The sequence below is a fragment of the Lonchura striata genome, chromosome 5, assembly GCF_050655825.1.
Source record: "Lonchura striata isolate lonStrDom1 chromosome 5, ASM5065582v1, whole genome shotgun sequence".
NCBI lineage: Eukaryota > Metazoa > Chordata > Aves > Passeriformes > Estrildidae > Lonchura > Lonchura striata.
In genome coordinates this window covers 27562320-27580119 of record NC_140707.1, presented here as the reverse complement: position 1 = coordinate 27580119, position 17800 = coordinate 27562320, and the positions used below count along the sequence as shown (strand labels likewise).

The window sequence follows — 17800 nt, the reverse complement described above, 5'->3', positions numbered from 1 at the left end:
AGCCCTGCACCACTGCCTGCCTACAGCCCTGAGACAGCTGCAACCGAAATGAACAGAAACACAGACATGGAAGGAGATTACAAGATGTAAGGACAGAGATGTTGCACTCCTGAGCTGGGACCATGACATAGCTGAGGAACCCTCCACTGCCCTGGCTGTCATCTTCAGGTGGTTTTTGGGGACATCCTAGTCATAGCTGGTCACTGACAATGTCGCAGGAAAAATCTGTCACCTCTGAGTTGCACTGTGCCCTTCTCTGCCAAGGCTGGGCAGCAGTGGTGGCGCAGAGAAGGTGACATAGAAGGTGACAAAGTCCTGGCTAGGGACAGGGATATGGTATGGCATTATTTTCCTTCTGGTGGTAAGCCTTAGCTTTAGGGATTTACAATCCATTAAGCTGCATGAAATGTTAACAGACACTGCTGAGGATAAAAGGAAGATGTGGGACACATGAAGCATGGATATTCCAGCTCCCTGTTGTTCCCTGTGTCCCTCCTTGCACTGGGGCCATCTTTTGAGGCTGGAGCTGTAAAGTGGAGCTGGAGCTTGAGAAACCTCTGACACCTTGCTCTGATGGCTGCACTCTGTGCATTCATCTCCAGCCCCATGGACTCACCGCCTCCTTCAGAGGCCTCTGAAAAACCCAACAGCTCTGGCCTTAATGCTGTGCCCTGCTGACTGCAAGAAGCTGTGAAAGAGCTGCCCAGGGCACCTGTCTAATCCCAAAACTTCTCTCCAAGAGAGCTATGAGCCCAGCCTCATGAGTCTCATAGAAATTCCCCATGGAACACACTGAGCAGCATGTCCTGTTCAGCAGCCTCCGCTGTGCATTGCAGGCTCAAAGGTCCCCACCAAGAAACAGGGAAGAGGTGACACGTCACTCTGCTGTGCCATCAGTTTGTGGCAGCAAAGAGGAGGGGATCCAGAACTGGAAGTCTTCCCTGGGCCAGCAGCCACCACACCCCACTCCTCACCTCCAGCTCTCACACCAGAAGCTAGAAGGAGACCTGCAGGGGTATTAAAGATGTGTTTTACAGCCCACCCTCATCGCTGCAATAATGAGAGTCAGAGAGCAGCAGCCGGAGCTGTTCAGGGACCGGCTCCCCAGGCTGCTGCCAGAGGTTTTGCGGCAGCCCGCAGCCTCACCAAAGAGCTTCGCGCCTGTGCTTTGCTGGAGACCCTCTGCCCCGCTAAAGCTCCTGGCAGCTGAGGGGGCTGAGAGAGGCCAGGCTCTGCCCGGCTCTCATTAAAATGCCTGTGGTGGCTGGGAGCTGCTGCCAGGGCGGCACGTGGCAAGGAGCAGCGGGGCATGCAAGCGAACACGCGCCTCGGCTTGCTGCTGGAGCAGCCGCCACGCCGCATGGCTCCCCACTGCTGCGTTCTCTTGGTGCCCAGGGTGGTGCCTGGATACCCCCTCTTCATCAGCCCAGCCCTCGGGGCTGTGCTGCTCCCAGCACTCTGACCCATCCACCCCCAAGTGTTAAAGCACCTTGCTGAACTGAGGTACAGCAGGAGATGACAAGAGCTGTGGGGACCTGCAAAACCCCTCACCTGCATTATGCTCAGCCTTCTTATGACAATGAGCCTTAGTGCTCGGCTGAGCATCTCTGCTGCAGGTTGAACTGAAGGACAGAAAATGGAGGAGCCTGGCAAGCTGCACATCAACCCCCAGAGCCGCTGGGAAAATCCCTCTTTGCAAAACGCCATCTCCCTGACTCTCGTGCTGGGTGGGAGCCTGTTGGTGCTGGCAGCTAAGCCGGGCGGCATGATGAAACACTGCTTACTGCCACCCTTACTCACTGTGCTCCAGGGAGCTCCGGGGCTTTGTCAGCATTTCCTGCTGCCTGGGACGTGCCTGAATTTCCCCCCGCCTCCATCCTCACTGTTTCCCCGGGTACTGTAGTCCCCCACTTTGATTCAGCCCATCCCTCCCAGCAATGCCTGATGTGGACACAGCCCATTTGCTTCCGCATCCTTCCCACAAGCCTGCTGAAATCCTGGTGCTCCACAGCCTGCCCAGCTTGCCCTCTCCTGGCTGATGCTCTTTCATGTCCCCCCATCTCAGCGCATTGGAGAGAGATGTCCAGTTTTCAACCAGCCTATTTTTCCACTACCTTGCCCAGGTTTCCCCATCCCCTCATTTGGTACAAAATTTCATCACCCCACTGTTGTCTCGTTCTTTTATTTTTTTTTTTTTTTTCCCAGGCAGTGGGGATGAGAAAGCCGATGAATCAGCCCTATTATGGATTCATGTGCACTCCCTGTTTCCCCAGCGGTCACCCCGAACAGCCCCTGTCCATCTGCTGCTACAGTGCCCTGCTGCCTCCCAACCTGTGCCAGCCCCCCATGCCTTGCAAGTTGGTCCCAGAGCCTGCTCCCATTCTCCCAAAGAAACAAAAAACATCTTTAGGAAAAGGAAAAGCAGAAAGGAAGCCCTCCGCCTACACAACCACGGACACACTCCTCGAGCTGTTGAGCTTGATTTTCCTCTGGTGACTGTGCCTGCTTTGGACCAGCGTTACTCGTTCTAAGTAAAGAAAAATGTGTCATTTCCAGGAGTGACTTATTACTAATGACACCATCACTGGGTTATGTGCTTCATGCTACAAAAGCCTGTCAAGCACTTTTAGCAGCCTCCCATTTTAAGTGGTGATGGAGGGGAAGTTGCTTGATTCAACCCTTCGGTAATCTAGGTCATCCCAGGCTCGGCATATTTTTAAGCTGTTCCAGCTAATATCCCCTTCCTCCGCGTGCCCTTCGCCCTGTCACTGGGGGGTAGAAACACTGCAAAACCCCTTTCGGAAAGAAACCACCCAAGATGGGCAGACAGGGCTGCGCTGGGGAAGCGAAATGGCTCCGGCGGGCAGCAGCGCAGCGCTCGGAGCCGATGGCCCCTTGTTCTCCCCGCCGTCCTCGCCCGTCCTTGCCCCGCACACTCTCCTGTGCCCGGTGCCCCCCGCCCCCGCAACCCGGCGCCCGAAGGCGCAGAGATGCTGGTGCCAGATCCTCCTGGCTCCCGCAGCCTTCCCCCTTCCCTTCTCCGCTCCGTCCGCGCCCTCGCCAAGCTTGCCTGGACGGCGAAAGGTTCAGGGGAGCCCGGAGCGGTCCCGCGGCCAGCCAGTCTCACCGGACCCCGCACGGGGTGGGAGGGCTGCCTAGCGCCGCGGCCGCTGCAGATGCGTCTGCCCGCTGCAGGCTGCCGCTCACCTGCCTGAAGGAGCTGCCCTCTCCGCGCAGCTCCCGTCCCAGCCCGGCCGCCTCCGCCAGCGCTGCGCACATCGCCCCTAGCTGGGGACCGGCCACGGCTCCGCTCCGCTCCCCTCCGCACGCTCCCCGCTCGCTTCCATCTCCCCGCTCGCCAGCTGCCTGCGCTCTTTGTACCGCCAGCACCGCGCTCCGCTCCCCGCCGGCCACTCGGCAAAGGCGATCTCCGGCCCCCGGGCAAAGCAGGGCTCCGGCGGCGCAGACCCCTCTTCCCTCTCCGTCCCCATCGGAAGGAAAGGCGCCGGGCCGGCTGACAAACCTCTCTTGTCCCTGCTCTCCTTCATCCTCCGCACCCTTATTTTCAGCTTCATCTGCCCCTCGCGCATGTCTGTCCAGAACTGGTCCTCGGAGGGAGCAATCATTACATCCACGGGCATCCAGGCAGCTGGGCTGCGGCTCGCGGGGGCACCTCTCACCGTCGCCAAACAACAGCTGGCGGGCAAACAAAATACTAAAAAAACCAAAAAAGCTCCCTACAGCAGAGCAATGCCAGCCTCCCCCCGGCTCCAGCCTTCAGGCTGAAAAAACAAAAACCATTAAAAAAAAGCCGAGCGGGGTAGGGGGGCTCGGCGTAGCCCCCTTTCCCCGGCCGCCCCCCTCTTCGCCGCCCGCTCCAGCCCGAGTGAGCTCAGCCCGGGAGCAGCCGCCCCATCCGCCGCCGCGCTCGCTGCGCGCCCGTACCGCGCTCATAGCTAACGGGTCAGGCATGCGGCCGCATTCCTTACTCAGCACACAGACACGCAGCACAACGCCGGGCTGACATATGCTCCGCTCCCCGCTTAAAGGCGCAACCGCGATTTTCTCGCCTGCACGAAGCCCCCCGCAGCGAGCGGCCGCGGCGGGAGATGGATCGCTGCACCGCGCCGGCTTTGGCCCCGCGCAGTTAATATGGGCACGGGAACGCGGTGGGAGGAAGCTCATGCCCACACCTCATTTTAGCACCTGCCAGGGCGGTGTGCGATCAAACCCCCACAACGAAGCGGGGATGCAGCACTTCACTCCATCCCGGCTCCCTGCTGCTCCTCGTACCGTGAAGGCACTCCACGGGTGCACCCCCTCCCCACAGCAGCTCCTGACAGGACCAACGTGTATCCCCTGAGTGATGTGTAACTCTGAACCCCAGCACCAGGCAGGGCAATGCCACAATCTCAGTTTCCCTAGCCACAAAAGATTAAATAACTTCTCCGGGGCTCTCTGGTGCAGAACAGAGCTGGGGACAAGACAGCAGGTCTCTAATGACGAGCTCATCTTGTCCCTTAATGTCTCCACTGAGAGCATCACCCAGGAGGATGCTCTTCCTGGAGTGGTCCCAAAAAGCTGACAATGAATGGGTCCCAACAGCTGGCAGGAAAAGGGGCTGCTGGCACTGGGCTGCTCACACCTGTGTGTGACCATGTCAGATAGAGTTATCTGCTTGGTCCCAGCAAAGCAGGATCACAGTTTGGAGGATATGTACCCTCTGCCAAAGCCTTCTCACGTGCAAAACTCCAGCAAGATGGGACATGTTGGAATAGCCTTTCCTGGTCTCACTGGAGGTCTATCCATCTCTAGGGGCTTCTGAAGCAGGTGGGGAGTGATGTATTTTCTTATTTGCATTTGTTCTGGGGGAGAAAATTACTCGTCCCCCGCTTCCCACCCGCAGAACTCCTTAATACATCTCCACACAGCTCCTTACGAGTTTATTGCTCTGAGCCCAGGCCTCCAGAAAATCATTCAGGATTATAGTAAGCGGGGGAGAGAAGGGGGGGCATGTATTGTGCCTTTGAAAATCTGAAGCTTTATGGGCTGAAAAACCCCAGGCTGAGCCATATGTGAGTGACTTCAGTGTTTTTCCTTTGAATGACATCACATGAGATGAGGTCATTGGCATTAACTAAGTGCTGTCTCCTCCCCCCCACCCCGAGCGGAGCCAGCCTCCTAACGAGCCTTGTTGTTGTAACAAATACGGTTTGATTATTATCAGATGTGGGTCAGAGGTTGGATAAAATTCAAAGCGTGCTCCAACTAGGCTGGAAGAGAGAAGCAGCCTTCCCCCACAAGCCATGCTCGGGAAGTGACTACCACAGCACGTCCCCAGGGGGATCTGTGGTCCCCCACATTTGCCACCACTGTCACTACAAGAGAGGGCGCATGATGCTGGTGGCCAGTGCCAACGCCTGCCAGGCGTGGAGAACCCTCTGTGTCCCACTGCCACTGCACCAGCAGTGCTCTACCCGTGTTGGTGGGTGATCCAGCTGTGACCTGCTCCAGTGGATGTGGCTGGGGGTCTACTGGGAGGGACCTAGTCACTCTACCGGGGTCACTGGGTCATTCAGGGGCAGTGGGCAAGGGGGATGCTGCAGGAAGCATGTAGTGAATTAGGGGATGCAGTACTCAACCTCCCCCTGACCCAGAAACGCACAAAACAAAGTTTGCCTTTTCTCACTGCCCCTTTGGCTGTCCATCTCCCTCAGGTTTCCAACAGCCCTGCACACAAGTTATTTTGGTAATGCCAGTGTCCTTCATTATGTGTTTGGACTGAGATTTCAGTTCAGAGCTCCTGGGATGACCAGGTGGGAAGCTGGGCATGACACCACCAAGTAGATCTCAGTGCAGGAGGCTTACCAGCATCCCACACCCCTCTGATCCTCAGCAAAAGACAAGCAAGCACAGATAGCCAGCAGCCCCCTTCCTCCACCAGTGTGAAGTCCAGCCACATGGAGATGCCACCTGCAGCCACCATTCCTCAGGCAGCATCCTCCTCTCTGCTCTCTCCCCATTTTCTGCACCCTTTTGCCAAAACCAGTATAGGGGCTGGCACCTGGGGCAGGGGGCAGCTGGCAAACAGAGAGATAAAAGGCAACATCCATAGTGCAGAAATATATTCCATGTATCAGCTGCTGCTCCTTGTCACTTTTTCCCAGGTGCTCCTCCTGGCCAGGATATCACCCATCCTGCCTCCAGCCCCTATTTATCAGACAAGAGGTGCATCACCCAGGGAGAAATGCCCACCCGTGTCAGCCTCACTTCACATTGCCACAGCACTCACTGGAAAAACATCTGCTGCAATGGGTTGGAGAGACTCATGTAATCCTCCTGCAAGAGCAGGGAGCAGGATGAGTCCCTGTCCAGCACCTACATACCCTGTCAGGACAGTGCCTATAGCCTGGCACAAGCCCAGCTGGGCAGGGCCAGCAGTTCCTCTCTCCACCCAGCACTGGGACCTGGTAATAATTGCCAGTGACGACCTTTTGCAAGCACGCAGCACAGGCCCAGCGAAAAGGGGGAGGTGGATGAGGGGAGGTAGATTTCTCAAAAGGAAGGAAACTAACTGGGCAGTGGCCAGTGGCCAGGATCTCTTACTGGGGAAGTTGCCTTCCTCCCCTTGACCTTCCAGAAATGAGAAATGAAACTACACAGCAGTTTTCTAAGGCATAGCAACCATAGGGCTGCTCCTCTCTACTCCTCTTCTCCTCTGCCCACTCTGCCTTTGACCCCTTTGCTTGCCTTTTCTGGGTCCAATGGTTAAAAAACATGGCCAGAGGGGGAGGGGAAGCTCCTCAGGGTAATTATAGAATCGGGAAAACAAGCTGTCTGACGACAGCGTTGCTAAACAGGGAGGTTTAGAGCATAGGTCTGGAATACAATCAGCCTTGCACATACATGACCTGGCTTAACCCCTCCCAGGGATGCAGTCACTGGTCCCGCGGGGCCGAAAGCCTCCCAGGCATCTCCTGGTTGTGCTTCAGGGTGAGAAGGGGGCACCTTACCCCGCCTCTGTGCCTTGGACTGAGGAGACTGGGAGCACTCCCCTGGCTGGGTGTCTGAAGTTGGATGCCAGCACCCACTGAAGAGGGGCTAGAGGGCAAGAAAACACAGTCCTGCCCTGGCTAAAGTGGTCCCAGATAGCTTTGCTGTAGGAAAGGAAGTAACTCCTCCAGGGATGTTTTGCATGACAGGAATGGAGGTTCAGAGAGTTACCTAAACCTCCAAGATTGTAAAAATCACAAACCCTGGTATTCCCATTTGATTAAAAAAAAAAAAAAAATGCCTTTCCCTCTAGGTTGGTATCAGTGTACTACCTCCAGTCCTCTGGACAGTCATAAGAAAAACATCACCACAGGTAATCCCCATGCACCTCACCACCTACAGCCTGAAGAAAAGCTGGATGTAAGCTCCTGCACAGCCCTTCTTACCCTTCTTCCATTCCTGACCATCATGTGGGCAATTTTAGATGAAGAACAACCAGAATCTCCATTCACGTTATTTACAAAGCTGGCTCTTCAAAACTCCCAAGTCTGGGAAAAGCAAGAAATTGAGAGTCCTGTGGGAACTCTTTTTCCTGTCTCATCCCACTCCCATACCCTCCTTATTCATACCCACACTCCTGCCAGCTAAGCATCTGCTTCTTTAGGTTCATCACAATATGCTATGGGATGGAGATGGCCACAGGTGGACAGGGGTGCTTGCAGGAGGTTCAGAGACAGTAATCAGACTTAAAGGAAAATGTTGTAGGTGCATCTGATGGATTCATGCCAGTAAGTCCCCAAGTGTTCTTAGACATTACAGACTGAGGGTACCTGAAACAGTCCTAATGCTTGACCTCCAAGGCCACCTTCAGGCCCTTGCACTGAGTAGAGGCTCTGCTGGAGTCAGGGGACATTCTGCACATGCTATGTCTCCATCAGACATCCTGACAGCCCAAACTCAACAGGTGAAATTGTGATGCTGTGCAGAGAGGGTGATGAGGAACATGACCATCAAATTGCCAGCTGCACTCAGGTCCTGCCTCCCCACTCCCATCAGACAGCTTTTGACTGATAAATCCTAAGATTTGCTAGCGTGGTTAGAGCATTGTGCTAGTGACACCCATGGGTTTGAGGGTTTGATTCCTGTATGGATCATTCACTTAAGAGTTGGACTTGATACTTGTGCATCCCTTCCAATTCAGAATATTCTGTGATTCTGTCACCAAAATGTGGGTATTTGGGGTATTTTCTTTCTTAGTTTTTTTTTTTTTTTCCCTGACACTGAGTTTATAAAGATACCTCAATCCTGGTTCTAGATCCTGCTAAGCTTTTATCTTCAGCATATGCCATGACAACCTTTGGACACACATGCTGCCACTCCAGCTTCTGAGACTCGGACTGAAGGCAAGCCTCTCTGCTCTGCCCTGCCTCTGTCCTGCTTTCATACCTGCCTAGCTTGTCTTTTTTCATTCATCTTCTCTTTTCCTCCAGAACACCTCCAGCCCAGTATGTTTCAAGAGGAGCAAGCAGCAAGGGAATGTGTGGCTGGCATGTGGCTTCTCACCAACACGACACGAGAAAGCATTACCGAATTTTCAGCCAAGGATGAACAAAACCATGTTCAATCGCCCTGTTGTTTAACCTCTTTTTAGGAATGTCCCTATACAGAAAAAAAAAAGTGTTTTTTCTTTCCACCTTTCATTCTGTTTTTTTTTTTCCTTTTTTATTTTTTTTTTTTTTAATTAAAATCATGTATCTCTGAGTCCTTGTGTCTAAAATAATTCCAGTGCTAAACCCACTCATGCCTGGGCAGCCCAAGTCAGATCCTGCAATGGAAATCCCCTTTCCTTTTTTGCTACTTCTTTTTGCCTGCGGCACCTGTCTTTGGTAGATTCCCCCAAAAAATCCCCAAAATCTCTGCAGCCATGCAGTTCCAACTCTGCAGCCGTGCTGGATGGCCATGGCACCTCCGGGCTGGAGAGGACCTGGGTCATGGCCAGCCCGCTCACCGAGGAGGATGGCGAGTGAAGGGCTGGGAGGGATTTGTCGCTGATGATATTGTTACATTCTTTCCGAATCCTGGGAGTAAACACACGCTCCAAATTTAGAAAGAACAGGACTGGAAAATTTAAACATTCCTTGAAGAATTGGTACAAAAGCAGGGGGAGGGGGGCGCTGAAGATGATCTCACACGCGCTCCCGAGCCAGATGAAAAGCTCATGACTGGAGTTCAGAACGCAATTGAGGGGCCTGTTTCAGGTCGGAGCACGATATCACAGCGGTGAAGCTCCCCCAGCACACGGAACTCCAGCAAAAAGAGCCTCTGCTATGCAAGGGGGGTCCCCAGCCCTGCAGCCAAGGCTGTGGGACCACCACTGCTGGCCATGCTGCCATCCTGGCTCTGTCTCCAGCTGGCACGCAGCTTCAAACGTGGGAGAGAGGAGCCTGGTGCTCAGCCTAAGGACAGGGTGGGTGACTGAGCATCATCTGGACCAGCATCCCAAGCCCTCAGCTGTCGCTTTTAGCCACTGAAGAGAAGTAGAAGAAAATCTCCACACTGCCCGCTGCAGCTGGACAAATGGAGAGGAGCTGGTGAAGCTCAGCACCACACACAGCTCTGGACAGGCTCCCATACCAGAGCCGGCACACAGGAGCTGTCAGGGAGCAATGGAGCCAGACTGCTGCTGCTGCTGCTGCTTCATGAGCAGATAATGCCCCTTAATAAAAACCAAGCGGGTGATTGCAAAGGGGAAGAATAAGGGAGGAAAAAAAAGGCAAAATTTAAAAGAAAATAAAAAAAAAAGGAAAAAAAGCAGAAAAAAAAGCAAAAAAGCAAGGGTTTGTGCTGAAGTAAACAAAGGTTAAAGAACAGTCAGGCTCCTGCAGGAATAGCAGAGCTGGGCTGGGAGGGAGGGGGCATTACGTAATGCAGGAAAAATGTTGGCTCCATTCAGTTTTCCACCACTTCATGTGATGTCAGGAAAACCATATAAATCAACAGTCTTTCTGCTCCCACGGATGGAGGGCAGCAAGCAGCACTATTTATACTTCCACAATTAAAAAAAAAAAAAAAAAGAGAAAAGAAAAGAAAAAAAAAGAAAAAAGAAGAGAAGCTGATGATTTCCAAGACTGGGAATAATTGACTAAGATTCTTCCCTGCCAGCCACTGGAATCGCTGCTTCTGGGCTGTTAACCCTTTAGAAGTCCCTGGCACCAGTCCTGCCACCCCCAGCTCCCCTGTCCTCACCCATCAGCCTCCATCAGCTGTTTTAAGGGTCAGAAGGTTGGTGGCCTGGAGGTGAGCAGGAACAGCCAAGCCTGGTGTTTGCATGAGATGGGGACAGGGAGGCACAGATCCAAGCATCTGCTGGGGCTGAGAGAGCTGGGCAGCACAGAGGGGCTGTGCAGGGCTACCACACTGAACTGGGGACCCTCAGGACAGCCTCCCTGAGGTAATGGCATCCATAAGGGACAGGCTGAAATTTTCCCAATTTTGGGATTGCTAACCCACTGGGGTCACAAGGCACCTCCAAGGAGAACTCTGGCACTTCTTCTGAGACACCAAATGGGTTGGGGCTGGACAAGGTGCTTGAGGCTGGAGTGGACAGACTAAGGGGTTAAACCCCACAAGGGCAAGAGTTCAGGTCAGGCCCACTCACACATCCTGCCTCAGACCCCCCAAGCACTCCAGAGCTGTCTCTACACCAGCCCACTGCTGCCCACAGCACAGGCAGGAGGAAGCTGTGCCTGTCAGCAAGCGTGCCCAGCCTCCCCTGGATGCTCTGCACAGCCATTCCAATCATGATTTCCATGTGAAACACGCCGCCATGACCCAGTGTTCTACATTTCAGCTCCAGTTTTTTCCCCCTGCTGGTGGCCCTTGTTCCACATAAGGTTGAAGCCCTGCTGCGCTTTTAATTTGGGAGTCTTGAGCTTTTCTTGGTGCCTAGCCACACTCCTGCTTGGGGCTCCTGCAGCCCAGGAGGATGGAGATGGCTGTCCTGATGATGGAGGAGGCATGTGCCCAAGCAGGAGACAGGAGGTGTGCTGGCAGGGGCTTGGTGGTGGCATGCTGATGGCTGAGGGGGTGGCATGCTGCTGGTGCATGCTGTGCATGCAGCTGGGGGACACTGGCACTACAAGGCTCCCCCAGGCCTCCATTTGCTTTAAGGCAGAAAAAGGCTCTGGGGTTTTCAGGGCCACCTCACACAGCCCTGTTCAGCTCCAGGAGGAGAGATCCCCTCTTCCTAAATCGGTGGGGAAGGGCAGGAGTTTGCAGCCAGCACACAGCACTGCTCCTCACCCAGCCCTGGGAAAGTGGCAGCAGGTTAGAGGGTGCCAGGATCACACCACCAAGGCTATTTCCTGACCCATCCCCATGACTAAGCAAGTTCCTTCCCAGATGCAAGTGAATCTACCGTTTCCTTCTTCTGCACCATATGCCAAGCTGTGCCCTAGTTTATGCCAGAGCAACCTTGGAACTGCAGGCACAGCAACTGAGACAGGCCAGGGACCGCCATAGCCAGCTCAGGGAGGCATCCTCCAGCATGGGCCTCAGCAGAGCTCCTGCAACCCAGGCCACAATAATTAGTTTTAACATGATTTCATGTAATCCCTGCTTGGTTTTGTTGGTAGAACCCAGGGCTGGGGGGTTTAATCCCACTGTTTCTCTGATCTGTTCTCCCCGTCACAATGCAGGTGCTCTAATTCAACAGCACTTACCCCTGCCTTGCATGGGCAGGGCTCCCTGAATGTTACTTACCCCTGCTACCTTCCCCCCACAATGACCCTTCCCCAGGGTCTGTTACTCTGCAGGTGTGGCAGTTGCCTCCATCCCCGTGGTGTCCCAGGGCACAGAGGTTGGTACCCTCTGCCTCAGCCCCAAAACAGGATGAGGACAGGCTTGAGGGACAGAGGTGGTTCCCATCTCTACTTTTGGCACTGTTTAGGAGTGTGGCTGAGCTCAGTGGGACTATGGGGCCACACGGGGCAGTGCCTGCCCACTCATCCATGGGCAGAAAGCTCAAAGGTAGGCAGATTCCCGGCTGTCCCAGCCAAGGGGAATCAAAGGCATCTTCAGCTCTCCCTCAGGCAGTTCCCTGCCTATCTCTTCTCCTCTGCTGGGTCGGAGCTTTTCATTTATCAATCACCTGCCTCACTGCAGAAGAGCTGTAATTAGGGCAGCCTGCACATTTGTGCCCAGAGAGCATCATCTCCAGCAGACCCTGACTCACTCAGTGATGACCCTCTGCCCCTGCCATCCTTCTCCTTTCCAGTACATCCATGGATTTCTTCTCCTGCCCTCCCTTTAACAGCAGCAAGAGGGAGCAGAGTGCCTGAACCAGGTCTGGTACTTGGCACATTGACCAGGGATGAAGCAACACAGGGATGGGAGAACAAAGGGCAGCTTTTGGATGGCTGGATCCATGCCACCACACCTCCTCTGTACCCTCCTCTTTCATTCACCCTGGCTGCTGGGTGCAGCGGCGAGGAGATGGGCAGTGCAAGAACAAAGGCACGGGGAAGACCCAGTGATGCCATCGTGGGCTGAGGCTCCTCAGCCTGCATGCAGGGCTGCCTTCCTCCACCACAGCCACTGGTGGCCAGGGAAGTGGGTGCACATGGACATGGATGGCCACAGCTCCATCACTCCAGGCTAAGGGCATGAGTACCCTTGGATTGGTCACCCAGGGCTCCTACCTGTGAGGATGGAGACGCTGTGGAAGCAGCTGTCCAACTTGCCCAGGAGGATGGAGAGGAAGCTGTCAGCAGCCAAGCCGGTGACGTCCCGCGTGCTCTGGTCGTAGACCACCACATCCTGGTGGTCCTCTGCCTCCACCTGCAGGGAGTGGCAAAAAATGGGCATCAGAGAAATGGGCTGAGCACTGAGGATTCCACAGCACCATGGGAAACAAAGCTGAATTTAGTGGTGACACAAGCAGGAAATTCCAGCTCCACACCATTTCCACAAGCTGGTTTTGACCACCAAATGGAGTGTCCAGCCAGGCTGGGACTGTGCTCCATGGCTACAACTGAATGTGTCAGGAGAGGTGCCCACTGGTGCACTCTTACCAACTACAAGTGCTTTTGAGCATCCCACCCAAAAGAGGGTCACTCCTCCCCATCGCCCACCCTCAGCTTGCTGTTACTTAACTTCATCCACGACTTCCTCCCCAGCCAATTTTCGCCCTTGGATACTGCTCCTCAGCCTGGTTGCTGTCACAGGGACAAGAACACAGGGATTTGGAAGTGGTTCTGCAGGCAGGGGTGCTCCCAGCACAGCCCTTGTACTGTGGCTGGAGTCAGTGGGGACTGGACCAACAGCTCTTCATGGCTCAGCCTGGGGACACCATACCTAAGCACAGTAACACCTCTATAGGCACTGCACCTCACCCCAAACCTGCAGATCACCCCTAAGGGCTGAAGGAAAGGGAAAATCTCTTCTTTTGCTTAATGGATGTTCTGGGTGATGCTCTTTCTTCCTTTTGTAATGTGTGCTGGAGCCTGCACACTGCAAGGATAAACTGGGAAGAGCGGAAGGAGCTCCTGGGCTGCTCTCATGTGATTTTACATGCCACAAACTGCACCTCGCTTCCCATCCCTGCAGGGATAAACTGGGGCAGGTGAGATGGTGGGATGACCTGCAGGCAGGAGTCCCCCCATGCCTGGTGATGACTGGATTGCAATGAGAGCACTCAAGGCACAGCCAATCACTCCCACACCTACCCGAAGGTCCATGCACCAAAAAGAGATAAAAATCCTCACAGAGGCATGGCTTAGCTCCTCTGCTGAAGAGCTGGGTGTATGGCACACACCTGCCCTGAGAGCACCTGCCCTTCCAGCCGGAGGGGTAAGGCACATCCATCACATCATGGGAGGAGGGGAAGGCAGCAGCAAGCAGGGAAGGAGGGAATGTGTGCAAGCTGCTCTCTTCTCAGCAGGGAATGGTGGAGCTGCCCATTGGCCACCCTGTGCCAAGCCCTATCCAAAATGTCTTTAAGAGACCCCTTGAGCAAGGTACCACTCATGGACACCCGCCTCATTTTGCTGTCTCACTGCCAAGCCCTATCTCACCACAGAGCAGTTTCGCTCAGGGTTGCTGTCATTATGAATGCTGCTTTCACACCCTGCTGCAGGTGCTTCCCTGTTCAGCAACGTGAGCACCATCCAAATAAAACTGCAGGGAGCACTGATTTAGCTGAGCTCATCACATCTCCGCGCCGCAGCGGAAGGACAGCCCCGCACCACGGAGATCCCCGTCGGGGCACCACGCACAGCTGTGCACGAGGAGGGGGCTCAAAGCACCCACCTGTCCCCAGCCTGGCTCCAGGGACTGGAAGGCAAAACTGGCCCCATGGCTCAGCAGGATGACAGAAGGCATGACAGGGCAGGATAAGAGGGAAGAGAAAAGGACATGGGAATTAGAAAATAAGACACTGAAAAATGACTGAAGCCACCTGAGATAAGCCAGATGAGGATCTACTCCAGCATCTTTTTCTCAGCCAATCCTGATGCAGGAGTTTTGTGGGAGGTCGTCCAAGCACAGCTGGAGGGAAACACCGTGGCTGACAAGCTGATTCAAAACCAGGAACCTACCAGTCCTCTGCAGCTGCCTAGCCTTTCAAGGCTCCCTAGCACATCCCAAAGACCCATTTCTCACCCTGAAGGCCCATGCCAGCAAAAACATCTTTCCCCAAAATTACCCCTCTGTGGTGGGGCAGGGGCTCATCCTAGCTGCACAGTCCAGGCTGAGGAGGCTGCAGGAGAGATACCAGCTCTGGCTGAGCAGTGTTATCCCACAATAGGATTTAGTGTTCCCTCCACACGGGAAGGCTTTGTTTGGGCCATTACTTCAGGGTTGCTGAGCGACAGCAGAGATGTGCAACACGGTTTACATCTTATTAAAGTTATAAGGTTTCACTCAATGTAAATGCCAATCGAGTGCTGGCCTTGCATGACCTGGCTGCAGAAAATAAATACCTGGCTTGCTGGGGTGAGGATACCTGCAGGAAGGTCCTGAGGAGCCCTCATGGAACATAAAAGGATGCACTGGCATTCTGGCTTCTCACAACAAAGGGAAATAAGACACAGACATTTAACCAAAAAGGGAAATAAGACACAGACATTTAACCAAACACATGGGTCTCCCATTAATCTCGTGCCCTGGCTTTAAACATAGGGAGGCTAAAAGCTAACTGGGGCAGAGGAGGAGGATAAAGCTGAAGAGACACCCCATAGTAGATTCCTGCTTCTGCCAGGTGCTGGCATAGGGCATGGACATAACTGACAACAGAGGTATCCTTCTGAGAAGCCACACTTCCATGTGGGTTGCTGTCACCCCAAGACTCCTGAAGTAACCCCAGGCATCACTCTCCAAACAGGGTCCCCACATCCATCTAGCAAGCGACAGGAGGGCCAAGATGAAGCAAGTCTTTTGGCTCTAGATAGATGTTGGGTGGGGCTTGCAAACCCATTCATGCCTTTGAAAAGCTGCTGGCCCACTCCAGTGCTGGAGGTGTCCCAGAGCAGCTCCCCAGGAACAAACTTCCCCCCTGCTAAAATCCTGGCTGGAGGGGTATGGGGTATGACCAGCCAGGAGCCAGGACCACCTAGCCAACAGCTACAACCAAAACCCAGCTGAGACCATCGATTCATTGCCTTTGTGCCAAGCCCTGTGCCTCGACCATTGTCGCCATCTCTGGCTGGAGGTAACTCCCACATGGACATCAGTCCCCAGCACTGCGTGGTTAACACAGCTCAGGTCCCAGCTCTGTCTCTCCCCAGCTGCCAAGCAGTGATAATGATGCTCTACAGGTGATCCAGGCTAAGATAAGAGTGAGCTATTATTATTACCCCAATTACTACTGACATCTCAGTCACGTATTGTTTCAAAACACAGTGAATCACCCCACTGAAATAACAGGGCTTCCATCAACATAAAGAACAGCCAGGCACACGGCTCAAAAATAAGCCCCGGCTTTCCCTCAAGCAAAACAGCTGCTTGCAGAGCCAAGCTCCTAATGCAAAGAAATAAATATTCCCATCACCTGAAGAGACCCTTGTCTTGCCTCAAAGCACGGCTGTAGTTGCTCTGGAGATTGCTCCATTTCAGGAAGTGAGAAGTGGTTGAGAGGTGGACTTTCCAGGGGGATCTTGAAGAAGTAAAATTTTCAATATTTCCCTAAAGAAATGCTAGTGAATAACCCAAGCAGGAATTTCCCATAACCTCGGGTCTCCAAACTGCACTGAGGAGCTGAATCATTCCAGTTGTTACCGGAATTTATTATTGTTAGAGTTTACTATTGCCAGCACTGGGAGAAGGGTTCAAAACCAACCAGAAGCAGTTATGTTGGTACCATTTCTGTGTGGAGGGAAATGACTGCAAGAGGAATTGCTGCTGCAGCTTTTCCCAGATTAGGCACCATGGGAGGAAGATAGTCCACACCAGGGCTTGGAGAGCAGTGGCTACGGCAGCTGCCACAATCATAAGATAATAGGCATAATTCATTGAAAAAAATAAAGGGATTTTAAATGTCTCCATTTCTTCTTTCCTCCCAAACGGTCCTTTCCTCTCCTTGCTCTAAAAAAAAGCCAGGAGCTGCTGTTATTTCACAGCATCACTCCAAACTGCAGCCCACAGAAGCACTGCTAACGGTACCCTTCCTTAACTGCAATACGGAAAAGGAGAGAGTAAGCACTGGGAAAAGCAAATTAGACAAATTCTCCCACCCCCCGCTATCAGCACGCAGGCAGGAGGGGCGGCGTGGGCGGCCAGGTGGGGTTTGCCCGAATGCTTTGCGCTGTATCAGGAGGCGAACCCCACGCTGAGAATGGCTGGGATGGGATGAGCCGGTCCCACTCTCTTTGCTGGAGGCGAGGAGCCGCGGGACGAGGCGAGGAGCCGCGGCTGCCCTTGGGCTGCCCGGGCAGCCCCCGTCGCTGCCATCCGCCTTTGTCTCGGCAGCCTGGCCGGCCGGGAGCAGGAAACAGGAGGAGGGCGGGAGGCCCGTCAGGAGGAATAATGGGGCCGGACAATCGCGCTACTGATGTCACCCTTCCTGCCATCTGCTCCCCACGCCAGCCGTGCCCCCCGCCCCCAGCACCGGGGAGCCAGGGGCACGGCAGGGCTGGGGGAGGCAGAGGAGGCAGGGAAATGACACAGGGGTCTGCATCGGCTTTCTGAGGATCTGCGCACCTCTGCTGAGGCAGCAGCTCGCACTGATTTCTCAGAGTCCCAAAATACAGGCCGGCTGAAATGGGAGGTGGGGAGAAGGAAAAAGGGCGAGAAAAGAGTTCATCACCCCAAAACGCAAACACACAAGTGCATGCACAGAAAGGCTTGGACAGCCCAAGCCACAGGCACCACCCCGGCTTTATGCCAGATGAGAATACCGCAATGATCCCCTCCCAGTCCCCTGATTCTAGCTTCCCAGGACAAGTGGCTTAACCTCTCAAGGGTGTCCTGACATTTAATAAATTCCTGAGCTGCACGTGTTGGGAGAACCAGCAAGCGGTGGGCACGGCAAGGGGCTGTGCAGAGCAGCAGCAGAATCGGGGACATGAAGCCTCCTGCCCATGGATGTGCCAGGAGGGATTTCAGCCGTAAGCAAAAGAAAAGCAAATAGGAATTAAAGGCGACGGCAACGCCTCTCTCCTCTTCCCCTAGCATCCCTGGTTACAGCCACATCCCCAGCCCGTACGTGGACCATTATGCAATGATCCAGGAGCCGAGAGAAAACGATCCTTCTACGCTCCTTCTATGGGGACAGAGCAGGGAATGCCAGGAAGGACCAGCCGGCCCCTTTGGG

At 54.1% G+C, this 17800-nt stretch overlaps 1 protein-coding gene across 8 annotated transcripts in view; it reads right to left on the bottom strand.

Annotated features, from left to right (window-relative positions):
• Nucleotides 1-17800, bottom strand: part of DUSP8 (dual specificity phosphatase 8) — a 46274-nt gene that overhangs the window by 12581 nt on the left and 15893 nt on the right. For 6 of the 8 annotated variants that reach the window (XM_031505058.3, XM_031505059.3, XM_085581529.1 and 3 more), the window contains exon 3: nt 12693-12831. In XM_031505058.3, coding sequence (XP_031360918.2) covers nt 12693-12831 — 139 coding nt within the window. Of the gene's footprint in view, nt 1-3523; nt 3716-3989; nt 12658-12692; nt 12832-17800 lie in introns of those variants that run through there. The other 2 variants (XM_085581531.1, XM_085581530.1) reach the window with 2 other exon arrangements.